The 27,564-nt window shown below is 46.0% G+C and overlaps 1 protein-coding gene across 1 annotated transcript in view; it reads left to right on the forward strand.

Moving 5' to 3' along the window:
- LETM1 (leucine zipper and EF-hand containing transmembrane protein 1) overlaps positions 1-27,564 on the forward strand; it is a 309,671-nt gene that overhangs the window by 210,868 nt on the left and 71,239 nt on the right. The window contains exon 9 of the mRNA XM_069203864.1: positions 2,309-2,476. Within this exon, the coding sequence (XP_069059965.1) occupies positions 2,309-2,476 (168 nt within the window). The remainder of the gene's footprint in view (positions 1-2,308; positions 2,477-27,564) is intronic.

A 27,564-nucleotide genomic window follows, 5' to 3' on the forward strand; every position in this document is an offset into this window, starting at 1 on the left:
AACCTCTTCTCAAACACAAGATTGTTCGAATGAAGACAGACAATATGACAACCATGTATTACCTGAAGAAAAAAGGCGGGACACATTTATCTCAACTGTCCCTTCTAGCCCAAACCATATGGAAATGGGCAATTCACAATCACATTAATCTATTAGCAGAATACATTCCAGGAATACCCAATCAGCTACCGGATTTTCTAAGCAGGACACACTAACAGACACATGAATGGAGGATTAACTTTCAGGTACTTCAACAGTATTTCAAAAGTGGGGAACACCAGAAATAGACCTATTCACAACAAGCGAAAACGCAAAATGCCAAAACTTCGCATCCAGGCACCCACATCCTCTATCCAAGGGCAATGCTCTATGGATCAACTGGTCAGGGATATTTGCTTACGCTTTTCCCCCCTCTCCCACTACTTCCCTTTCTGGTCAACAAACTACATCAGACCTCTCTCTCCATGATACTGATAGCCCCAACGTGGGCACAACAACATTTGGTACACAACACTCCTAGACCTGTCAGTAGTACCTCACTCCAGACTTCCAAACAGACTGGATTTGTTAACACAAAACAAGGGACAAATCAGACATCCAAATCCCAGTGCTGTCAACTTAGCGATTTGGCTCCTAAAGTCATAGAATTTGGATACTTGAAACTTCCATTAGAATGCATGGAAGTTCTCAAACAAGCACATAAGCCTACAGTTAGGCAATGCTATGCTAACAAATGGAAAAGATTTGTTTACTACTGTCAATCTAAAAATACTGATCCACTTACAGCATCAATACAAGATATTGTTTGCTCTCTACTTCATTTGCAGAAATCAAATCTAGCATTCTCATCCATTAAAATCCATCTTACTGCAATATCAGCATACTTGCAAGCTAGTCAACATACCTCTCTTTTTAGAGTTCCAGTTATAAAAGCCTTCATGGAAGGATTGAAATGTATTATTCCCCCTAGAACACCACCTGTTCCTAATTGGAATCAAAATATCATACTCACCAGACTTATGGGCTCCCTTTTGAACCCATGCATTCTTGTGAGATTCAATTCTTAACATGGAAAGTTGCTTTCCTGGTGGCTATTACTTCATTGCGAAGTGGTAGTGAAATACAAGCATTCACTCTTGAAGAACCTTTTTTCCAAGTACACAAACATAAAGTTGTACTTAGAACAAATCCCAAATTTCTGCCAAAAGTGGTATCACCTTTCACATAAACAAAACAGTGAAATTGCCAGTCGTCTATCCACAGCCAGATTCAATTGCAGAAAGAGCCCTTCATAATCTTGACCTTAAAAGAGCTCTAATGTACTATGTAGATAGAACCAAAGAATTCAGAAAAATAAAACTGCTTTTCGTTGCTTTTGAACAACCACATAAAGGGAATCCTATCTCTAAGCAAGGGTTGGCAAGATGGATTGTTAAATGTATACAAACATGTTACATTAAGGCAAAAAGACAACTTTTAATCGCACCTAAAGCACATTCCACTAGGAAGAAAGGTGCATCTATGACATTCCTAGGAAACCTACCAATTGCAGACATATGTAAAGCTGCCACATGGTCTACTCCACATACATTTACAAAACATTATTGTGTAGATGTGTTTTCAAAGCAACAGGCCAATGTTGGTCAAGCTGTCTAAAGAACATTATTTCAAACAACTCCAAATCCTACAGGCTAGCCACTGCAATTTTTGGGGAGAGTAACTGCTTTGTAGTCTATGCATAGCATGTGTATCTGCAGCTACACATGCCATTGAACAGAAAATGTCACTTACCCAGTGCACATCTGTTCGTGGCATGTAGTGCATGTAGTGCTGCAGATTCACATGCACCCTCCCTCCTCCCCGGAAGCCTGTAGTTGTTGCAGTTTTTTCTCTTTTGTAGATACATTTACATTTGCATGGACATCTATTCTTGTTTACTGTCTTATACAACATTTATATAATTACACTCTATCACTCCTTCCTACACCCTTTTGCGGGAAAACAATCTAACAACAATGTCCATGCGCAGTATGACCGAAAGGAGGAGTCACTTGATTCCGTGACTCCTAAAAGACTTCTTCGAAGAAAAACGACTTGTAACACTCTGAGCCCAACACTAGATGGCAGAATAATGCCTAACATGTGATTCTGCAACACTACATGCCACAAACACATGTGCACTGGGTAAGTGATATTTTCCATATTTGTCACAGTGTTGGAATTTCGTCTGCTTTTTAATTCCCCATTTCTTCTGTGGTGAGTGAACTGTAATATGTAACATGGTGTGTAAATCCTTCTACTTTTTTAGGCCAAAGAGGCAGAAGTGAAAATGGCAGCAGTGGAATGTGAGAAGATAGACAATAAGACCAAACTGGAAGCAACCTTACAAGAAGAAGAAGCCATTAGAAAAGAAAATGAAGAAAAAGCGAAAGAGAAGGCAGCTGAAGCGATGGAAAAAGCAAAGGAAACACTTCAGGTTAGTTAATCTCTCTCTCTCCCTCTCCCTCTATCTCTCTCTTTTGACGAATGCTCAAATAATACCTTCTATTAAATTAAAAAAGACTAGTCCTATTCCTAGAAGACTTCTTCCACTTTTTAAAATTCGTTTAGAACTAGGTCTGTTTGAAATTTAAATTACGCTGGTGTACTTTGAGGAATTGTACATTTTATTTGTTACACAAAGGAACAACAGAACGCAAGTAGCTGTTTGCTGTGATTTAAAAAAAAAATGTATCTGCGCCTTTTTTTTAGCGCAAAATGCATCCTTTTGTCAATAATTTGTACTAGGATCCATTTCAAGCTAAAATAAATTGCATAATGACAGATTTCCATTTTGTGTAATTACACACAATTTTATTGAAATTTTTGTAACTAAACAAAATTTTAACTGCCATATCTAAAAATAAGATAATAAAATAACAAACAAAGCATTATCACATTCTAAGCATTTCATGCCAAGGAATATTTTCAACAACTATCCGTCTAGAGCCTGTGGGCCTAATTACGAGTGTAGTTGTCCTCGGACCGCCATGCTCGCAGTGGCCGCTGGACCGCTGCGGTTGTGGCGGTTCGATGCAACATTATGAGGTTGCCAGACAGCCCGCCAACCTACTGCCGTCTCTGCCGGGATCAGAGATCCTGATGAGCTTACAACAGGTGCAGTTTGGCATCAGCCAGGGCGGCTCTGAACAAGGCGTTGGCCTGTTGATCAAACCCTGGTTCTCCACCATCCTTTTCACTACTGCCAGCCTTTTCATCACCACCATGAAAAGGCTGGCAGACAACAGGTGCAGAGGGCCACAGGCAGCCCATGCACTGCCCATGCCTCTGGCATGGGCAGTGCAGGAGTCCCCCTGCACAGCACCCTCATAATTTCAAGGGTGCTGGTGCCCCCTGCGGGCAGCAGCATTGTCACCGGCTCGATTACGAGCCGGCGACAATGCTGCCGCCACTTTCCTAGTCTTAATGGGGTCGGTGGGAAGGTGGCCAGCACAGTGGCAACCACCCCGTCTGGAGTTTGGCAGACAGGTGTTCCCATCCGCCAAACGAATAATCGGGCCCAATGCTTCTTGCTTAGTGATTTTCTTCTATTGAGTTTGTGTGTCTTCTGTGCTGACATTCATTGCAGTCTCTAAAGTATTGGCACCAGTCAATGGCTAAAGAGTGACAGGTACTAAGAGACCAATGACTATCATTGAAAAGTAAAGTTTTGAAACTGTAACTGTAGTTCTCTCACATGGACATTGTATCCAACTTCATAAAAAAAAAAACATTATATAACTGTTCATCTAGGTTTACAAAATACTTTACAAGAATGAATATTGTTTTTATGAAACCTTTAGATAACTACTTGCTTTCACTGGTGTAACTTGATGTAGAACAAATTGAAAGCAGTCTCTTGGCTCCACCTGAAATGAAGCGTTGACCACCATGTGCAGAAGTAAAATCACTCTCCTTTTTAACACACCTCCAATGGACACAAGATCTGAATCTGTTGAGCCTTTCTCAACCATTATTTGATATTTATGTCTCTGTTTTAAGAAAATGATACGTCAAACAATGGTATAATATGGAATGACTCCTCAAGAATAGAAATTCTTAATTTGTTTTTAAATCACCAACATTCCCCATAGTGTGCCTGAAAGGTGTGCTAGGTGTAGGTTTACAGGCGTACTACTAGGAATGTCCTGTGACAGTTGCTGCTGATTCCTAACGGCTACTGTGCAGATTTCTACAGAGGGGGGATAAAATCTCCTATGCCAATCCACAGGTTTTTCTTTCTTCACAGGGAAAATATTTTTCGCCATTGTGAAAGCTCATACCCTACTCCGACAACAATCTTGGAGTGATCAGCTCCCCTTCCCACACTGGAAGGGAGCTATTCTAGCGCTTGGGTGAATTAAATCTCCCCCCAAACATTTCCATGTCAAAGACAAGAGCTTGCTCAAGAACTGGGTCTAGATTTGAGAAACATCACACAAAACAGAAGAAAGCATATCGCTTCCATCATGGTGAAGAGGAATGAAGAGCAGGTGTCTGCAGCCTCTTCTTCTGAGCCCACTACAGCTTTACAACCTGTTCCTCAGTTGGTGTTAATGAGTCTTTCTAGAGTTGATGGTGTTTTCACTGAGTAACCACAAAAGTATTCATCAAATTATGAAGTCCTTAACTGTGTATGCCAATTCCTGGTGAATCTTGGCATAGGGTATACATTTCTCAGGTGTCACTGTTCTGCCTGTAGCTACACTTATAGCTGTATCTAGAACAGTGAAACCTTCATTGGCAAAGCAGGTTAACCAGTTTGTTAAACATAAGAAACAAGCTTAATTATGAAAGAAAGAGTTTAATTATGTCCCTAAGGTGTTTAGAGAGGCTGTGTTTCAAAGAATGCAAGATCTCTTTGGTTCACATCTCCATACATTGGAATTCCAGAAACCTACCTGACAAGACAACAGTAATTCTAATGCTGTGTAAGGTGTTTGGCCTCCCTTAGACTTGTATTCCTGTTTATTTGCAAGTCTTCACAATGCAAGTGGTTTAAACACATCCACAGAGACTTACTTATCGGGACCTGAATGATCAAACTTTGGCTGAGGAAGCCCATTTTTCTGAGTTGTTTAAGACAGCTGTAGAGGTTTTAAATAGTCATGTACATGCAACAGTACATTTCTTTCTTGTTCAGAGATTTTGATAGGTAGACAGTCGGCATAGGAGATCCTTCCCTTCTGTTAGGTGCTAATAGATCTATGGAGGTACCTTCAACCGATCAATAGTCCACTTCACATGTTGCCATGCAACCTCTTAAAATATCAGTCTGGGCCATCGGATCAGACTTACATTTCCAATCACTTATCTCCTAATAGTTAGATCGTGCAAGCTTCTGCCAGTAAGTTGAGACAAAACATTAACCCTGCTGAAAATCCCAAAGTCAGGGAGTCTGGATAATTGAATGCTTTGAGAAGAAAACATTTTCTTTAGCAGTTTAACCTTTAGGCCAGCTTATATCTGTTTGCTGGCTTGATGCACCCACGTCTTATGTGAGTTGGTTACGCATGCTGTTCTCACTCCCTCAACCATTTCTCTTGCCATCTAGCCTATTTCCAGTAGACAGCATTCTAATGTTTTGAGGAGTCATATGACATGTCATAATGCAATTCCTAATCATCAGATGTCTTGATCACAAGCATGAATGCAACATTTATCTTATTGGACTAGTTTACTGATTGCGTATTCTTTATCTTGTCACGTGGGATCCATGTTGAAACTTATCAAAATTATAAACCAGAGCCAGCTGAGCCTGAATTGGGTATGCACGAAGCAACCTAATGAACCTTATTGAATAGCTATGGGAGTCAGTAAAAACTTAAGGACAGGAATGGTGTAGTCTTTACATTTTTGAGGGGGTTAGTGCACTAGACATTTCTCACTTCCGTCTTCCTTATCTCAAGAAGGTCCTTTTTTGAATCTCCTCCTGAACACAAACATGTTTCAAAGGACAGTAGGGCCATTTTCACCAGAACCAGGGTTGACACACGTGGCTTGGTTTTTTAATATTTTAGATTTAATCAGCCATCCTCATTTGTAACTGCCCGTGGTTTTCAAGCAGCAAGCCAAATCAAAGCACCTCCCCAAATAGTGCTTCTTCCAGGATTGAAAGACGTTAGAAAGGTTAAGAAGAGTACAAATTGTGACGCAATCAAATGCAGCCTAGGCCATAAATTCACTGTCAGGGAACATGCACAACCCAGGATGATTCCTCCTCCTGCTAGAATATGCAACGTATATTAAGTTAATTCGGAAATCATTACGATGACGAATTCCTGTAGACTATGCCTAAACATTACAATGATAAACCAATCATGTTTATTTTCTGATTTTGGAAACGTCCTCCTAAGTTTCTGTACCATGTATGCGGTAACATGACCAGTTTTGTCTAAAATGCTAACACAATCCACCATGTTATGTCTGTGTTCTCAATAAAAAGAATAAACTAAATAGTTTACTTTCCCAAATATAGATGTTTTTGCCTTTATATTTACCACTCCTAAAAATACAAACTGAACATATTTTGTATTCAGCACTAAGGTGTTTTAAGGCTTATTCAGAAATTCTGCAAGACAAGGCCATAGATGATCCTGCTAGCACCTATGTAGACTCTGCATCTTGTATTATCATTTGTTGGTTTTTCCGTATGTTGTTTATTTCTCAACCATCTCCTCAGATTACGGGGCCTTCTCCACAAAACATTTTAAATTGTCTGTATAGTTACCTTCAAGATCTCTACATATATATTTCTCTGTTTTATTTGAATATCTTAAAATAGTCTGTGATGCATTCAACCTTGTTTTGCACCATGAAATCTCTTCTACATTCATGTGCTTTAAACAATTCCTCCATTTAGAGGTTGGATTCAGTACTGTCCTTGTTTTCCTTAAACTTGTAAGTTAGCTTGTGGTATGAGTCGACATAGGTGGAGCCCTGTATAATGTTGATCACAATGCTCATGTGCGTGCCCACCATGCTATGTTTTTTTACTGTTGTGGGATATGTAGGTACATCAGAGCTCCCAATGTTTTTCTAAGACGGCTGTTGAGAAATCCTTGAGGAATATCAGAAAGCAGCCAAGGGAATAGCAGGGATCGGCACTCGACCCTAGGGAGAGATTTTTTGCATTTCTGTCCCGGGGGTCGACATTTGGAGGATGTTATCTAGTTAAAGTGGAGTATCTGGGATTCCTCAATGCCATTTTAGAGTATGAGCACTCTCTTCAAACTTTGTCTGAACTGCTATCAAAAGTTTGCTCTGTACGACGATTGTTTAGCTTGTAAGTTCTGTCTCCCACAAGACCATATATCCCAGCACTGCGTCCATGCTCATACTTTAAACAAAAAGCTCTGATTCAGAGATAAAATTCTTCAAGCGTATCTAGCAAATAAAGACATGGCAGGCCCATCAGAGATGTCAAAGCAGAGAAAGAGTACTCAGTCAGTGAAGGAGTTGAGTTTTACCGACGACGTAGAGATGGAGTAGGATTACTGAAACATCAAGAGATTGAGCTTGAAGCGTACAAGATTGAAAAGAAGCATTGTAGAGACCCTTAACCAACAATACCACATAGAACAAAAGATTTCTTAAAGGAAAAGACATCTAGGCATACACGCAAGACGCAAGGGCACGGTCCTTCAAGCAAAAGCACAGAGCCACACAAAGTTAAGCTCTCAATGCCAATAAAACATGCAGTTAAAAGGGCACAAGGAACTTTCCATCCTGCCAGGAAAGAAAAACACATCAGTAAATGTGGAAGGCATTGCCTTGACTTGCAAAAACGACTGAGCACAGAAAGGGACAGGCGCCCTTGAAAGAAAGTTGTCCATGGCGAACCTAAAGAATCTTAAATCATGGACACTGAGAGAAATAAGAGGGATTTGGAGGCAGGGAGAATGAACGTGAGGAAGAGGGCCATGTCCTCTGCATTAATGGGGCCCTGCCAAATAAAGGAAGCAAAAGGCTGGAGGCAGTCATAATAAGGAGAATGGGGAGAGAGCCCCTACAATTCAATGACTGATTGCTAACTTGAACGTACTATTATATCTGCATGCTCATCAGTTTTGGGAGGATATGGAATAACTTGTATTGTGTCTCGCAGAAGAATATCACAAGAGGCCTAAAGGTGTAATTGAGGTGGAAAAACATTGCCAACTCCTGCTTGAATTAGGCTTTCGATGCTGCAGACAGAGCATTCAGGCAGCTACCTTCAGGAACAGTCAGAGGAGGCATGCATGGTTGCGCGTCTCAGGTTTTAAACCTGAAGTGCTATCCAATATTATTGACAAGGCTCTCAGAAAACCGTTTTTTGGGCACAGGGGTGGACTGTACTCTGGAAGAAGTGAAAAGAAAAAATGAAACTGCAAGGATAATGGGGGCCATCCAAATCTACAGGCCCATGTTAAACGGAGGAACCGTCATAATGGGAGAGGCTAGAGGAAGCATACTCGAAGACATTAAGGGACCAACCAAGCTGCATGGCCTGTTTAAAGATTGTAACTGAGAAGGTGCTGTAACAGGAAAGAACACAAGAGCACTGGTTTACTTCCTAGTGCCAAAACAAGACTGAACTATGCTATTCTATATTTGTACTTTGTAAACGGGTACATTAACACACACATGACAACATTGCAAAATGTTATCCCTTTACTTGACAAGGGGGGCTATTTAGCTCAATGACATCTACTTCAGCATTACAATTCACACCACACAGAATCAGTTTCTAAGGTACATAATGGAAAGGATACATTACCAATTCTAAGTTCTACAATTCTAATTAAAGTCTGCGCCAAGGGTCTTTACCAAGGCACTGGCAGTAGTAGCATACCACCCAAGAAGACAGGTCATACATGTTTACTCCTACCTGGACAATTGGCTGATGAAAGCAAACACCTTCTATCTGTGCCAGGGGAGTATAACAAAGTTAATATCCCTACTACACACACTAGGGTTTGCAGTAAACTGGTGAAAATCATCACCCACCTGAGAAACAATGAAAACGTTTCTAAGGGCAGAATTTGATATGGAATTAGCAATGGTGTTTCTGACAACACAGGGTCCAGGCCATGCTGGTTCAAATCTGCCTCTACTAGACATAACAATCTCTTGACGGTGAGCACAGTAATGACTCGCTTAGGGATGACACAAGACTAAACATGAGACCAGTACAAGAATAGATGAACAATCAATGGGCCCAGGCAACAGGCATTAGACAACAGGGGGGGATCTAGTACTTGTAAGGTACTGAGATGGTGGAACATAGCGAATTTGTTCAAAGAGAGAGACCCTTTGGGAAACCTTTACCACAAGCCATAATCTCACTAGCAGGTTGGGAGGGGGTGGGGGACACACCTGGAGACGCTAAAGGTAAGGGTTTTGTAGTCAGCGCAAGATGCGACCAGACACATCAACTTTCTATAATTGAGACACTCTTCCCATCGCTGAAGGCCTTCCAGAATCAGATGCAGGGGAAAACTGTACAAATACAAACAAACAACACAACAGCAATGTTCTACATTAACAAGAAGAGGCTGTATCATACCCACTATCACAGCTGGCCCAGAACATTAGACAAAAGGCCATTTCAGAGAACATTTAATTAATAGCAAATCCTGTTCTAGAAATGGAAAACGTTCAAGCCTACTGGCTAAGCAGACAAACAAATTACACAGATGAGCGGGAAGTAAAGCAGTTTCTAAAAGACACGCCATTCCAGCAAAAAGGAAAACCAGAAGTAGATCTCTTTGTAACATCAGAAAATTCAAAATGCCAGTACTTTGCATCCAGGCACTACCATCCTCAGTGGCTAGGGATGCTCTGTTGATAAGCTGGTGTGGGATATTTGCATACGCTTCACCTTTACCCTTTCGTACCACCGATCCCAGCTGTTCTAGAGAAGTTCAAAGCTCCAGCATGACAATGATTCTCATTGCTCGAAGGTGACCTCAACAGCCATGGTTACTACAATTTTCAAAACATCCGTATGTCAAAAAGCCCCTGCACAGGGGCACTCGAACCTTGTAGCTAGCAAATCTTGGGGAGATGCAGTTGACAGCATGGTCCCTGAAATAGCCAAATTTGAACACCTAAATCTACCAAAGGTTTCATTATGTATCATCAAAGAAGCTCAGAGACCAGCCGCTAGAAAATGCTACGTTTTCAAGTGGAAGAGGTATATAGCATGGTACAGGCCAGGTAAATGCAACACATACTCCATCAAGTCATGATCATAGGCCAATACCTAAGAAAAAATGTAAACTTTTCTGCATTTGTCAGTTATTGTGGTTTATCACTTCCACTGATAAAACGTTTTATTCAAGGGACAAAGGCTTTTTCCTACAAGGGTAGGTACTGCCCCCATTGTTAGCTAGGTTAATGAATGCACAATTTGAACCCATGTGCAAGGCCGCATTGACATATCTTGCATTTATAACGATGCTCTTGGCAGTTATCGCATCACTAAGAAGAGTGAGTAATATACAAGCACTAATAGTGCTAGAACCATACATATCCACACACAAGGATAAACTCTTAATGAGAACCCACCCAAAATGCTTACCAAAGGTGATTTTGCCTTTTCATATAAATCAGAGTATCACTGTTCCAGCCTTCTTCCAGAAACCTTCAAATGAGGCAGAATGGGTCCTGCACACACGTTCGATGTCAGGAGTGTCAGTATGTAGTATATTCAAACAACACACAGTAACAAAAAAACATTCAGTTCAAGCTCTAAGGACAGCCATTTAACAAAAAATACTGCTGCTAGATGGATAGTGTAGACTATTCAGCTGTGTTAGAGACACTAGCGAACAAACCTTTGCTCACTAACCAAGCGCACACACTACTAGGATGGAGGGAGTTGCTATGGCCAACATCTCTATGCAAGAAATATGCAAAACAGCCAAATGGGCCTCAGAGCATACTTTCACAAAACATTACTGCATTAATGCAATTAACAAGCCCGTCTGCGCCCGTCCGCGCCTGGACTGCGCCCAGCGCCACCCCCCCTGGTCCTCACGCCCCCCGCACCCTATGCCTTCGCTTCTCGGCCAGCGAACTCCTCGCCCTCAACCCTGGCCCCTCCTCAGAGTGCTTCCTGGCCACCCCGAAGTACACCAAAGGACCTTTTTCCTGCCGCACCTGCAACTTCACCTGCAACAAAACAACGAAACCAGCAACAACCAACACAAACCACCTGCACTGCATCCTCCTCAACACACGCTCCGCACGAAAGCACGCCATCGAACTCTGGGACCTGCTCGACACCACCGCCCCAGACATAGCCTTCCTGACCGAAACCTGGTGGAACGACTCCTCGGCCCCTGACATCGCCATCGCCATCCCTGACGGCTACAAGATCACCAGAAGAGATCGCACCAACGGAATCGGCGGAGGAATAGCCATCGCCCACAGATCTACCCTTAAGATCCACACCCACACGGACGACACCCTCAAGACAGCCGAACACCTCCACTTCCAGATTCACACAGACCCCAACACAACCCTCAGAGGAACCCTCATATACTGCCCTCCAGGACCTTGAGCCCTCTTCAGCGACGCAGTCTCCGACCTTGCAAGCACCCACGCCCTCGCCTCTTCAGACTACATCCTCCTGGGAGACCTAAACTTCCACCTGGAGAACAAGAATGACGTCAATACCACATCACTGACCACCAACCTCTCCAACCTCGGACTCCGTCAGCTGGTCAACACTCCCACCCACATCGCCGGCCACACCCTTGACCCACTCTTCACTTCAAGCAATCACATCTCTTTCAGCCACACCTCCGAACTCCACTGGACCGACCATCACTGCGTCCATTTCTCCTTCAAGAAAAACACCGAACACCACCGCACTCCTCTACCGCCTCACCGCCGCTGGGGAAAAGTCACCGAAGATCAACTTACCAACACCCTCGCCAAAAACCCACCACCCGACCCCACCGACCCGGACTCCGCCGCCATCAACCTCCATCAATGGATCCGCGACTGCGCCAACATCGTAGCCCCACTCAAGAGACCCACCGCCAACCAAGAAAAGAAAAAAACAGCCTGGTTCACAGACGAACTGACCACCTCCAAACGCACCTGCCAGAAACTCAAGAAAAAATGGACCCTCAAGCGCACACCCGAGAACCTTGCTACCCTCAAGGAAGCCAACCGTGAATACCACCAACTGATCCGACTCGCGAAGCGCTCCCACTTCACAGAACGCCTCAACAACAACGCTCACGACTGCAAGGAACTCTTCGGCATCGTGAAGGAACTCGCCAACCCCATTGTCAACGACATCCCTCCATCCCAGAAACTCTGCAATGATCTCTCCACCTTCTTCTACCAGAAAATTGCAGCCATCCACGACAGCTTCAACACCTCACCTCCGCCAGACCCCACCCCCAACAACTCCTCCCACGCCAACCACATCACCACCTGGACCCAAGTAGACGATGCCGAAACCCTAAAGACCATGAACTCCATCCACTCAGGATCTCCCTCTGACCCCTGCCCACATCACGTGTTTAACAAAGCTGACGTCACCATCGTCCCGCACTCCGAAAGATCATCAACCTTTCCTTCAACACCGCTACCTTCCCGGACAGCTGGAAGCACGTAGAAATCCAACCCCTCCTCAAGAAACCTAAGGCTGACCTCAACGATCTCAAAAACTTCCGACCGATCTCCCTCCTCCCTTTCCCAGCGAAAGTCATCGAGAAGATCGTCAACGCACAGCTCGCCCACTACCTAGAAGACAACTCCATCCTTGACCCCTCCCAATCTGGCTTCAGACTAAACCACAGCACAGAGACTGCACTCCTCGCCGCCACAGATGACATCAGACTACAAATGGACAACGGCGAAACCTCAGCCCTGATCCTCCTAGACCTATCAGCCGCCTTCGATACAGTCTGCCACCGCACCCTGCTAACCCGCTTACACGAAGCCGGCATCCAAGAAAAGGCCCTCAAATGGATCTCCTCCTTTCTCTCCGGCAGAACCCAGAGGGTCCGACTCTCGCCTTTCCGCTCCAATGCCACCAACCTCATCTGCGGCGTACCCCAAGGCTCCTCACTAAGCCCAACGCTGTTCAACGTCTACATGGCCCCCCTCGCACAACTGGCCCGCCAGCACAACCTCAGCATCCTCACCTACGCCGACGACATCCAACTCGTCCTCTCCCTGACCAAAGATCCTCTCACCGCCAAAGCCAACCTCCACGAGGGACTGAAATCCAACGCCGAGTGGATGAACAGCCGCCTGAAACTCAACTCCGACAAGACGGAAGTCCTCATCCTCGGGTGCACCCCCTCGGCCTGGAACGACTCATGGTGGCCCACCGCCCTGGGCACCCCAGCCAGCCACGCACGAAATCTTGGCTTCATCCTCGACTCCACCCTCACCATGTCCAAACAGATCAACGCAGTCTCATCCTCCTGTTTTAACACCCTCCGGATGCTCCGCAGGATCGTCAAGCGGATTCCAACAGGAACCAGAAAGACAGTGACCCAAGCCCTCGTCAGTAGCAGACTCGACTAAGGCAATGCACTCTACACAGGCATCCCAACAAAAGACATCAAACGACTCCAACGCATCCAGAACGCATCCGCCCGCCTGATCCTCGACATACCCCGCCGATGTCACATCTCCCCTCACCTGAAGGACCTCCACTGGCTCCCCGTGGACAAGAGGATCACCTTTAAACTCCTCACCCACGCACACAAGGCTCTACACGACACCGGACCCCCCTACCTGAACACCAAACTCAACTTCTACGTTCCCTCACGACAACTACGCTCTGCCAACCTTGCCCTCGCCATCGTCCCCCGAATCCAGCGCAAGACCTCTGGCGGCAGATCCTTCTCCTACCTCGCCGCCAAAACCTGGAACTCACTCCCGACCTCACTGCGCCAGACCCAGGACCTCCTCACCTTCAGGAGACTCCTCAAGACATGGCTCTTCGAACGATAACAGCACCCTCCCCCCGCGCCTCGAAACCCTAACGGGTACATAGCACGCTTTATAAATTACTGATTGATTGATTGATTGAATTTACAATCATGCAAGGAGGTTAAAGTTGTAGAAGCTGTACTTAAACTTTTTTGCTTCCGCTCCCTCTTCTACCCACTGCCACAAAGGAGGTAATCAGGCCAATCTTTGCAAACATGTAAATCTAGAGGAGATTTCATACTTTTAAATAAACCAGTTACTTAAAAAAAAATATATATATATTTGCTTTTTTATCAGTTACAAAGTCAACAAGATAATGTACCAAACATACAATCACATGAGCATTGATATCATATATGACTTACTATTAGCAACATTACTGTGACTAGAACATTATCAGATATAGTATGCCTTTTGCCTCCCCCCCCCCCCCACCCCCCCCCTCCCCAAGGCAGCAGGTCAATCTGCAATCGGCCTTCTCAGCTACCCTCGGATGACCACATCAGTCCTCTGTAGTGCACCAGCTTGAAAACGCGGCCTACCCCCTGGGCTCTGCCCAGCTCTTTTATATATCTCTCTTGTTTACAGTACGAGATCCTCGCCCCGGCTCATCCCACCCTTTACAGCAGCATATTTGCTCTTTCTATGGGGGTTGGAAGTTGGTCATCCGCTGGACTGTTGGGTCATCAGAGTGTGCTGTCCGATAGTGGTGTAGGGGCTCCCAGATATCTTGTGGCTTGGAGCTCGCTGGCAGGGTTTCTGCATACACTGCTAATTGTTCATTACAATAAATAAGATCAGCCACCTTCTCCGTAAACTTTGGGGCGTGTCTACCCCCTAGCGACAATCTCCTATACTGTGGCCTAATCTGCTGTGTGTACCCTAGGAGGTCCATTAATGGTGTAAGCTGAAGCGGTGGCTCTAGCATTTCCTTTAATGCCTTTTCTACATCATGCCAATATTCACCTATGTAGTTACATCTGCAAAAAAATCGGCTCTCGGCGTGTGTACACCTCTGACACCTATTGTCTTTCCACAGCCCGTATCTGTATAATCTACGTAGCGTATAATAGACTCTGTGTAAAAATTTGTAGTGGATGATACTGAAGCGACTGCTAGATGTGACCTGTCCAGTATGAGTGAAATATTCCCTCCACATTTCGTCGGTTACAGCTATCTTTAGCTCGCCTGCCATCCCCCCTGAATCTCAGGGTTCTCTCAGGTGCTTCTGCCCATATAGTGTAGAGAGCAGGCGCCTCGACGTTTGCATTTGCATCAGTGTATGTAGCGTGCTCAGTTTAGGGGGCTCTTTAGGGAATTCTGAGGTGGCTGCCTTCATGTTAAGACATCGTCTGATATATTGGAATACCTCCACGGTGGAGGGCGGGTATTCTACGAATTTATTTTCTTTAGTTTCGAATGTGCCCTTATCATAAAGATCCCCCCCCCATGTTTTGTAGCTTAATTGCTATAATAATCATTTACATGCTGTTTCTTGTATGACCGGTAACAGGGGAGCATGCAAGAGTGAGCATAGGGAAGAATACAGCATGGTTTTTTTCCGCATATCATGTCAAGGCTTTTTATGCAGCTGTGGTGCATGCCACTGTAGAATCCACAGAGCTTGGGATGTTGCTGGGAGCAGGGCCATATAGCCCTCCTCTACTTCTGCATGTGGTGTATAGGAATCAGGTTTAAACCAGTAGATCACGTAGTGAGCTTGTGCACAATTGTAGTATAGCTCAAAGTTTGGTGCTTCAAAGCATCCCTGTGAAAAGGGGAGAGTGAGAGTTTCCCAGCTTATACGGGGCTGCTTCCCCACCCAAGCCAGTCTGTTCATCTGCGTGCATAGTGCTTTGAAAAAGGCACGCTTGGGTCCATATGGTATGTTAAGGAATAGATAGAGTAATTTAGAGAGTATGATCATCTTCATTAGGCCTATGCGGCCAGCCAGTGATAGCGGCATAGATATCCATCTCATTATCTTGTCCGTTATTTCTGCTATAACCCTACCATAATCTGCTCTAAGCGTTTCGTTTTTGTCCTTTGTGACACTAATCTAAATATTTAACCTTTTCAGGGCACCACTGTAGTGGATAGTTCAGCTAGAAGGGCGTCACCTGCGATGTCAATGGAAATATATTTGATTTCCCTCAATTAATCTGTACACTCGATAACCCTCCGACATAGATAAACGTTCGAAGTATGGGATTCAGACTGTGTTTTGGTTCCCTCAATTATAATGTAATGTCATCCGGTACATCGATATTACAAATGTTGCAAGGGGGTTGGGGAGAGCATAGTCCCGGTGCTGTTGTCTTAGCCTAGCTGTCAGTGGCTCAACCACCAGGGCAAACAGTAGTGGCGACAATGGACAGCCCTTTCTTTTGCCCCTAAATATGGCTATTGGGTCTGTGTGTGATCCATTTATACATACAGTAGCTGTAGGATAGGAATATAGAAGAGCTAACCAATTTAAAAATCTTTCTGCGTGTCTCATCCTTCGATGACCGCCATTAGGTAGTCCCATTCAAGAGAATCGAATGCCTTAGTGGCATCGAGGAACATGGCTACAGCATCTAATGCAGAGGCGTTTTGCAATTACTTTGGCCAAAACTTTAACATCACAGTTTATAAGTGACAGAGGCTTATAAGAGTCACACTCATCATGTGATTTACCTGGTTTCAGCAAGGCAAGTATTAACGCTTCTCTCAAAGTTGGAAGTATTCCTGCCTCCCTAGACTTGTCATACAACTTAATCAGCGGAGGGATCAGTAAATCAACATAAGCCTTATAAAATTCCGCTGGGATGCCATCCGGCCGGAGGGCCTTTCCAGACTGCAATTGCATGATTGCCTCCCTAATTTCATCTTCACTCAAGTCCCCTGCCAAATATTCTTGCTGGACGTTACTTTTTCATCCAGCCACTTCCCAAAGTCCACTCGCTGCCGCCTGTGCGTGCCATAGAGTTTTTTGTAGTAACTTTCAAAAGTGCACTGCATGTTCGGAGTGTCACGATAGACATGTCCCTCTTGCGATTTTATCTCTAGGACAGTGTGTGACATGGATGTTTGGCGCGTCGTATTAGCTAGTGTTCGCCCTGATCTCTCCCCTTCACCATATGTGGGAGCTCTTGCAGATCTACCCCTATATAGGTGTTCTCTCTCCGCCACCTCCCTGTATTCAGACAGTGTGTCTCGAATGGCCGCTGGCGCATTCGCATGGGCCGGGGTCGCCAGTTGCATCCCAAGTCGAGCCAGTTCAGCCTCTAGTTTCTGAAGGTTGGCATGTAGCGCTCGCAATACTCAGCAGATTTTTGACATGCATATTCCTCTTATTGTGACCTTGAAGGTTTCCCGTACTGTTCCTATAGACGAAACAGATCCAACGTTTTTGCTCATTTACATAAGGGGTACCTGTGCTAGATCGGTAACATTGCCAGATTGCCTTGTAAAGTACTTTATGCTGCGCTATTTCATTTTCTCTTGCCTTACTGTCCAACAAGTGTCAAACATTCATATGTGCCGTCTCAGAGCAAATGTATCACTTGTCTTTAATCTATGTCTGCGGTAGGCGTCCCTGGCCCTGATTGCGCCTCTTTGGGACTTCTTTTTCGATTGTGCGTATGTACATGTCGCAGGAAATCTTGAGATTGAATATTCACAAACCCACAGCAATCTTTTCCCTGGTGGGTGATTTGCCACCGGGCTGGAGATAACATTGTATATGGTATCTTGGTCTGGCAAAGTCTCTGCTTTACAGCTGCGTACTTTCTTCTAGCTTCCTGTACCATAAGAGTGAAGTCCAGGTAATTAGAAATGGCATTACACTCAAAGTTCAGCAGGCAGTGCTGCCGCGTGAGACGTAATGCTGTATCTCTAGCCTTGCAGTGCAGGAGTCGTGCTATGATTGGGCTCGCAGGGGCATCTGTGTCATTAACAATCTGTGCAGCCTTTCCACCACGAATACTTTAGAGAAGGATCCAGCATCAAAAAGTGTGAACAGGAGCCTCTCCACATAGTCTTCCAGGCGACCTGTATTTGTTGACTCGAGTATTCCCATGATGCGCTGCTTGTTGCGTCTTGAGCGCGCTTCGAGATCTTCGTTTTTTGCAGCAATGAGCTTTAGTATTTTGTCCATACTGGAGAGTTGCTCTTTGTGTGAATTTCCAGCACCTTCAACCTGCGATATTCGCTGTTCTGCTTCCTGCAGCCGTCCATCATGTGTCTCAGGTTTGTCCGCCAATGCGTCCAATCTAGTACACTTACTGTCCATTTTGGATTCAGTCGAGGCCAGGCTGCAACCAGCAGCGTTTTCATGACAAGCTCTTCCTGGGGGCTTTTGAAGGCCCAATCTTCACTTTCCGTTGTATTTTAAGGCAGGTGTTTCATTGCCTTATGCTGCTCAAATAGAAATTTAGTCTACCTCCACTCAGCTTTCCCCATATTTGTGATGTTGGAGTTTAAGCCCTCAGCTCCACTCTTTTTTCCATTTCGTTATCCGCACCTGGACGTAGTGGGGCTTCCACCAGCAAGCCAAATCGGGGCTTATTCTGCAACAACACAGTTTACAAGGGTATTGCAGCGTCTGGATCGCACTTTTATTATTTGCAGTTGTTGCGTCGTTGCCTACCCCTTTCTCCTTGCAGGCAGTTATGATTCGGCGCAATGTTGGTGTGAGTCTTCAGAGTCCAAGCTGTGTGGCCCCTCCTCCCCGCTCACTCCAGTCCTCTGTTTATCCGTGGGTTATAGCGCTGCACCTTTACAATCTCGCCAGTGGGGAACTCCCCATATTCCTATTACATGTCATTCAAGGTGTGTGTTTGGGTCTCCTCTTGCGTATTTCATTCTTGTGCTCCTTCACCCACTCTAGCCTTTTCTGTGGTGTTGCCTCGTTTCATTGCAGTGGGTTAGAGACAGTCCAGCACAGGCCAATACCGTGTGTCACATCCCGCACCATCTCGTATTTTTTCACTGTTCTCTCCTAGGGGTTACATACTACTGGCCTGTCTCGTTGCCTCATCAGTACATTGCCACTGCCACCCGGTGAGGACTCAATGCTCTGTTCCCAGCCCTTTCGCATCTCTCCGGCCGACACTCACCGGCCGTGGCCGATTATCCTCTCAGCTGCCATCTTGGGAGCTAGGTAATCTCACCCGTCTGCCACATCGGCACTGAGCCGGTCTGTCCGTCGTCTTGAACTGCGAGGGGCTCAGCAGGACGTGTTGCGCTCCAGAGGGTCTTACGTCTTCGTTCTCAATGAAATTGTGCCGCCGCTGCCCTCACTCACCGGCTGCAGCCACCCTCCAGCTCTATTGCGTCTGCCATCTTGGGGACCTTTTTTTTTTCTCCCATTCTTCCCCAGTTTCACAACAATATTCTGCCCACCATCTCCGGCTGTAGGGAGCTCAGCAGGAACTGTATCTTCGCTCTGCGACTACATGACTATAATAGACGCAAACTGCCACTAATGTCATATTCTGCTCCCAGGTCACAGGAGTGCGGCCATCTTGCGCGCCGGCCCAGCTGCGCCCCCCCCAAGAAACCAGCTACTTACCTGTTGTAAGGAAATGCCTCCTTGGCATGGTTACCCCCTTACATTTTGCCTTTGCTGATGCCAAGTTATGATTTGAAAGTGTGCTGAGGCCTGCTAACCAGGCCCCAGCGTTCTTTCCCTAACCTGTACCTTTGCCTCCACAATTGGCACACCCTGGCATCCAGGTAAGTCCCTTGTAACTGGTAACCCTGGTACCAAGGGCCCTGATGCCAGGGAAGGTCTCTAAGGGCTGCAGCATGTCTTATGCCACCCTGGGGACCCCTCACTCAGTACAGACACACTGCTTGCCAGATTGTGTGTGCTGGTGGGGAGAAAATGACTAAGTCGACATGGCACTCCCCTCAGGGTGCCATGCCAACCTCACACTGCCCATGGCATAGATAAGTCACCCCTCTAGCATGCCTTACAGCCCTAAGGCAGGGTGCACTATACCATAGGCGAGGGCATAGGGGCATGAGCACTATGCCCCTGCAGTGTCTAAGCAAATCCTTAGACATTGTAAGTGAAGGTAGCCATAAGAGTATATGGTCTGGGAGTCTGTCAAACACGAACTTCACAGCATCATAATGGCTGCACTGAAAACTGGGAAGTTTGGTATCAAACTTCTCAGCACAATAAATGCACACTGATGCCAGTGTACATTTTATTGTAAAATACACCCCAGAGGGCATCTTAGAGATGCCCCCTGAAAACATACCCGACTTCCAGTGTGGGCTGACTAGTTTTGCCAGCCTGCCACACACCAGACATGTTGCTGGCCACATGGGGAGAGTGCCTTTGTCACTCTGTGGCTGGTTACACAGCCTGTACTGGGTGGAGGTGCTTCTCACCTCCCCCTGCAGAACTGTAACACCTGGCGATGAGCCTCAAAGGCTCACCCCCTTTGTTACAGCGCCACAGGGTATCCCAGCTAGTGGAGATGCCCGCCCCCTCTGGCCACGGCCCCACTTTTGGCGGCAAGGCCAGAGGAGATAATGAACAAAACAAGGAGTAGTCATTGGCCAGCCAGGACAACCCCTAAGGTGTCCTGAGCTGAGGTGACTCAGACTTTTTGAAATCCTCCATCTTGCATGTGGAGGATTCCCCCAATAGGATTAGAGATGTGCCCTCCTCCCCTCAGGGAGGCGGCACAAAGAGGGTGTAACCCTCAGGGCTATTAACAATTGGCTACTAACCCCCCAGACCTAAACACACCCCTAAATTGAGTATTTAGGGGCCCCCAGAACCAAGCAAGATAGATTCCTGCAACCTGAAGACGAAGAAGGACTGCTGACCTGAGGCCCTGCAGAGAGACGGAGACACCAACTGCTTTGGCCCCAGCCCTACCGGCCTGTCTCCCCACTTCGAGAAAAACTGCAATAGCGATGCTTCCCCCAGGGTCCAGCGACCTCTGAAGCCTCAGAGGACTACCCTGCATCTAAAAGGACCAAGAACTCCCGAGGACAGTGGCCCTGTTCCACAAAGACTGCAACTTTGCAACAAAGAAGCAACTTTTAAAGACCACCCATTTCCCGCCGGAAGCGTGAGACTTTCCACTCTGCACCCGACGCCCCCGGCTCGACCTGCGGAGAACCAACACTACAGGGAGGCCTCCCCGGCGACTGCGAGCCCATGAGTAGCCAGAGTTGACCCCCCCCTGAGCCCCCCCAGCGACGCCTGCAGAGGGAATCTGGAGGCTCCCCCTGACCGCGACTGCCTGCTTCAAAGAACCCGACGCCTGGTAAAGACACTGCCTCCGCAGCCCCCAGGACCTGAAGGATCTGACCTCCAGTGCAGAAGTGACCCCCAGGTGGCCCTCTCCCTTGCCCAGGTGGTGGCTACCCTGAGGAGCTCCCCCCCTTGCCTGCCTGCCTGCATCGCCTGGGTCTCCCATTGAAACCTATTGCAAACCTGACGCATGTTTGAACTCTGCACCTGGCCGCCCCTGTGCCGCTGAGGGTGTACTTTTTGTGCTGACTTGTGTCGTTTCCCCCCCCCCCCCCAGTGCCCTACAAAAATCCCCTGGTCTGCCCTCTGAAGTCACGGGTACTTACCTGCTGGCAGACTGGAACCGGGGCACCCCCTTCTCCATTGAAGCCTATGCATTTTGGGCACCACTTTGACCTCTGCACCTGACCGGCCCTGAGCTGCTGGTGTGGTAACTTTGGGGTTGCCCTGAACCCCCAACGGTGGGCTACCTTGGACCCAACTTTGAACCCTGTAAGTGCTTTACTTACCTGAAAAACTAACAACTACTTACCTCCCCCAGGAACTGTTGAATTTTGCTGTGTCCAATTTTAAAATAGCTTATTGCCATTTTTGCCAAAACTGTACACACTATTGTGTTGATTCAAAGTTCCTAAGATACCTGAGTGAAATACCTTTCATTTGAAGTATTACTTGTAAATCTTGAACCTGTGGTTCTTAAAATAAACTAAGAAAATATATTTTTCTATATTAAAACCTATTGGCCTGGAATTGTCTTTGAGTGTGTGTTCCTCATTTATTGCCTGTGTGTGTACAACAAATGCTTAACACTACCCTCTGATAAGCCTACTGCTCGATCACACTACCACAAATTAGAGCATTAGAATTATCTAATTTTGCCACTATTACCTCTAAGGGGAACCCTTGGACTCTGTGCACTCTATTTGTTACTTTGAAATGGTACGTACAGAGCCAACTTCCTACACCTGTATTAATGTTTTTTGTGATTTCAAACTCTTCACATATATGCTCCCACATCCCCTTTGTAGGAGGTTAATGGAGGGAAAAATAATAATGTAACATGTTGGGCACGCAAATTGGCTTGGTGGGATTACGGTTGACATCATGCAGGGCCTTTGTTGACCCCTACTCACAAGTTAACATACATTTTAGGAATACACAGACACTCTGGCCTAAACACTAGATAGCGGAATTGTACAATACATGTAGCTCTAGAAGAGTTTCAAGTTGCAAAACAGTAATTGCTGGTAAGCAACTGGTGTCTTACTGTTCAGAGTGGTGATATTTTTTCTACTTAGTATTTTAGAAGACGTTTTAAGTTACTGTGGACCGTGCTAGTCTAGATCTCTTTAGATTTACAGCAGATGATTTTTAGAAGATTCTAAAGAAGGATGAGGGCTCCAATGGGTAGCAAACCAACACATTATCTGGAATTTAATGTTAAATACTGATGACACTTGGGTCTGAGTCCTGGGGTTAGTGGGAACTCAGATAGCTGTGGGCAGCAGTTAAGGTTGTCATGCATAAGATCAGATTTGCTTAAATCCATGATTTCAGTGTTGAGCTGTTCATTTCATTTAGTAAAAAGTAGTCATTACTGCTTAATAATTCAGTGCTTCATGTCTGAGGATGCCTCAGATTTTCAGGTTAACTGGTTTATTTCCTTTTGTTGTTTTGTCATTTCTTCCTCAGCAACTCAGTAGTCTTTGCATACTGTTACTCTCAGATGATTAAGGGTTTCTACATTACTTAAAATAATGACTGGACCTGTAGAAGTCTCTGAAATGGTCTTCAATTTCACAAGGTAAATTCAGAGAGAACCCATAAATTACTGTTCACCACTGCAGTCAGAAGTTCCACTACTTTTTTTATTTGTTTTAAACATTTGTTACTCAGGATGGTCCGCATTACTAAGGGGAATAAATCGAGCATGTGTATCTATGAAAGATATCAACTCTCAACAACTGTGGAGTACAGATAAGTAACTTTTTTTATGCAAACCACGCTTTGTGGAATATCATTTGTCCTTGTCATCACAAACAATACTTAAATCCTGAATGCGTGTGCCAGAGATTGGCAGTCCGTACTGCTTTTGTGGGACTCTTGTTTCTCCAGTATTAGGGTATCTTTCATAGATTCACATGCTTGAATCATTCCCCGTCGTCGTAGTGGGAGTCCCACGGTACATAGAAAGCAATGAATAGAGAAAAACCTCTCTTTTTTTTTTTTTTTTTTTTTTCATTGAAGTCAATAGGAAAAAACATCTTCAATTGTAGAACTATCAGCCTCTTTAGAAAGAGCCCAAACTTCAGCCAATCAGGCGCGACCACCCTCTTAGAACCCTCAGCACAGAGGCTCAGTCTGTCAGATTTTCTACCGCACGTCGTGTGTAAGGGAGTCTCCCTGAGCTCTGCTCAGTTTTCCATCTCTTCAAGAGAAATCTTTAGAGAATTTCAATTCAGTTTTTCTTCAAGACTTTTTTCCATCATGTCTACAAGAAAGGGCCTTTTTAGACCTTGTGGGACCTGTGGCAAATTGAGACTTCATTGTGAGGACCCTCACAAGGAATGTATCTATTGCTTACATCCAGAGCATAAGGTCAAGGACTGTAAGATCTGCAGGACCTTTCCTAATAAGACTCTGAGGGACAGAGAAGCCAGGCTCCTACTTTGGCTCCAGAAAAAGAAGGCAAGAGAAGCTCTTTCCGAAGAAGACCGTGACCTCAAAGAAAAGAAAGAGGTCTGTGGAGAGCCTATCCCCTGCAAGCGCTAAGTCAGCCAAGAAGCTGCATGCTTTTAAGGACACCGGGGATCTACCTTCAACATCTAAGGTAGCAAGTGGCAGGGTTCACTCAGAACCATCAACACCTGCTTCTTCTTCAAAGAAGCTTAAAAAGCCTTCCAGTTCTCTGCCTGCGTCGACGTCCAAAAAATCGACACCGTCGACGGCTCGTCGACGACAGCTCTACCGGTGACGACGACTACGATGACGGCTACGTTTACAGCCCCTCCGTCTCCGATGATAGTGACTTCATCTCCGCTGTCGTCTACGACGATAACATCGGTGAGCCTTAAGTATGGTCCGTCGTCGTCGCACACCTTAAAGATCATTAAGAAGCCGTCGACGGGTAAGAAGTTAAAATCTTTACCATCGACACATTCATCGACGAAGAGGTTCAGGAGGTCGCCGTCGCTTTCGCCGACGAAGATCCCGTCGACGCACCGGATAGTGAAAACTCCGTAGTTGTCAACCCCGTCGACGGGTGACGCAGTGACATTGGCTTCACGATGATACCACCAACTACACCGACGGTCCCGTCGACGCCTGCTCCGTCGACGCCCGCTCCGTCGACGCCCGCTCCGTCGACGCCCACTCGGTCGACGACAGCTCCGTCGACGGGTCATTTTCCTGGAACATCACCTTACCTTCCGCAAAGGATTTTGCCTGTACAAGTAAGGTCCTCTATATTACAACCATCGCATACATCGCCCAGCAAGGTTACACCCGTCCCTCCGCAGCATCTTTTTGCGGATGATGATGATGATGGCGATGGATACTCGGATGACGGATTTTTCCCGGTAGCGCGTAGTCCATCTGAACTACGTATAAAATGCCAAGAAGAGGATGAAGAGGAGGATCTTCAGCAATTTTCCCACCAACAGGATCAGGGACATTTCGAGCAATCAGAAGAGACAGTACAAATGCCGGTATCATTAATTAACAACCTTCAGCAAATGATGCAGGACTATTATGCAAGGTTTCCACCGCCTGGTTCTTCCACACCGGTGCAACCTCAGCAAACACCAGTGTCCACTCCGGCTAGACCTTCCACATTTCCAGACCCTATCACAGTACCTCCTTCTGTTCAGAGCATTGGCTCACCGTCATCCGAAGAGGAATGGGAAGAAGGGAAGATTCAGACTCTTTAATACCGGAATGGGATGAGTACCAGATTCAGACTCCATCTCCATCTACACCACCGCCGGTGGACTCTCCTCCGCAGGACATTGGAGGTTTCCATTCTGTCATGGAGAGAGCTGCCAAGAGATTCCAGCTACCGATTACGTCTAAACAATCAGATTGTTTTCTTTATGACTTTAAAGAGGACACAAGAAAATCAGTGAGGGCCATTCCCATTGTCGACTTCATCTGGGAAGAAGGCTTAAAGGTCATGTAGTCTTGCCCAGGCTAGAAAAGAAATATAAGGCACCTGACAACTCCCCAGCATGTCTAATCAGCCACCCTAAACCGGATTCGGTTATCTCCCAAGCAGCACAGAGAAGATCCAGGAATCCGTCAGCTTCTCTGACCGCACCTCCAGACAAGGAAGGACGGCGTCTGGACTCCATAGGTAAAAAAATTTCAACCATGGCTGCCACCACTGTTAGAGCCGCCAACTCTCTAGCAATACTGGGGAGATACGATCGTCAGATGTGGTCTGACATGTCACAATTCATTGACATGATACCTGAATCCAGTAGAGCAGAAGCACGCAGAATTCTTCAAGAAGGAGAAAAGATTTCGGCCGAAATCATAGACTCTGCCATTGATGTCTCTTCCACAGGTTTTAGACAATTGGCCGGTGCTGCGGTTCTCAGACGCCAAGGGTGGCTAAAGGCTACCTCTTTTAGGCCAGAAGTTCAGTTGAAAGTTCTAGACATGCCATATGATGGAGAACTTTTATTTGGAAAACATGTCGACGATGCATTGCAGTCGATCAAGTCAGACACTGAAACAGCCAGGTCACTTGCGGCGCTTCAGTACAAGAGGCAACCCTTTCGAGGAGCGAGAGGGAGAGGTACTTTTTCTCACAGAGGAGGCTTTCAACAATATAGACCGTACTCCTCTTACCAAGGCCAATATCGCTCAACGTATGGCCAGCAACAACAGCATTCCTTTCGCCAGCAAACATTGGCTCGCTTCAGACAGCAAACAAGAGGGAAATCTGCTTTCAGACCCAAGGATACGACTAGAAAACAGTGACCCTCATCAAATGCCTGCACCCAGCCCCTGCACCCAGCCCCTGCACCAACACTCGTATAGGGGGCACAATTTCCGGGTTTCTGCATCAATGGTCCAAAATAACAACAGACAGATGGGTTTTGGATATTATCAAGCGGGGGCATACACTAGAATTCAACCAGTCTCCTCCTCAAGTACCGCCAGGAGGCCCCCCGCCAGCCCACCTCAACGAGCTTATGGAACAGATTGCTATCTTAATGAGCAAGGGAGCAATAGAGATCGTACCAAGAAATCAGAGGGGAATAGGTTTTTACTCCCGTTTTTTCCTTATCCGGAAGAAGAACGGAGATTGGAGACCTATTCTCGATCTTCGATCGCTCAACAAATACCTCAAGAAGCAATCTTTTCGCATGATCTCTTTTCAAGACGTTCTGAGCCTCCTCAATCGAGGGGATTTTATGACCTCGCTAGATCTTCAGGACGCATATTTTCACATTCCAATTCACCCCAATCATCGGAAATTCTTGCGGTTCAGGGTCGCAGGCATTCACTACCAGTTCAGAGTGCTTCCGTTTGGCCTCAAGTCGGCTCCAAGAGTGTTCACCAAGGTTTTGGCGCCAGTGGCAGCCCACCTCAGACAATTAGGGGTACAGGTCTTCCCTTACCTGGACGACTGGCTAATAAAAGCACGTACAGCGTCGAAGGCTGCCAGAGATACGGAAACATGTCTCTCCCTTTTCGGAGCTTTGGGTTTGTCGGTCAACTACCCCAAGTCTCACACAGAACCCACTCAGAACATCACGTTTCTAGGAGCCATCTTGGACACTACAAGCAAAAGCCTTTCCTTCACAGGACAGAAGACAGAGACTTCGAAACTTAGCAGCTCGGCTCAGCAGAAGAAGGTCCGTTTCAGTACGGACTTACAAGTCTTTTCTAGGGATACTATCGTCATGCATTCCATTGATAAGGAACTGTCGCCTCCACATGAGGACTCTTCAACAACAACTAGACAACCAGTGGAAACAGACAGAAGGCTCTTTCGACGAGCTAGTACAAATCACCCCTGCAGCGAAACAGGCTTTCACGTGGTGGAAAGAAACTCCCCTAGTCTCAGACGGGCTGTCATTTCTGAAGGACAGGACCATGCACATAGTAACAACGGACGCATCCCTGGAGGGATGGGGTGCTCATTTACAGGATCTTTCCGTGAGGGGAAAATGGTCTATGCAAGAATCAACTCTCCACATAAACGTATTAGAGCTCAGAGCGGTGTTTTTGGCACTCAAGTCCTCCCTCATGAACATCAAAGACTCCTCAGTGTTGATAAGGACAGACAACACCACGGTCAT

The sequence above is a fragment of the Pleurodeles waltl genome, chromosome 1_2 (genome assembly GCF_031143425.1).
Source record: "Pleurodeles waltl isolate 20211129_DDA chromosome 1_2, aPleWal1.hap1.20221129, whole genome shotgun sequence".
Classification (NCBI taxonomy): Eukaryota; Metazoa; Chordata; class Amphibia; order Caudata; family Salamandridae; genus Pleurodeles; species Pleurodeles waltl.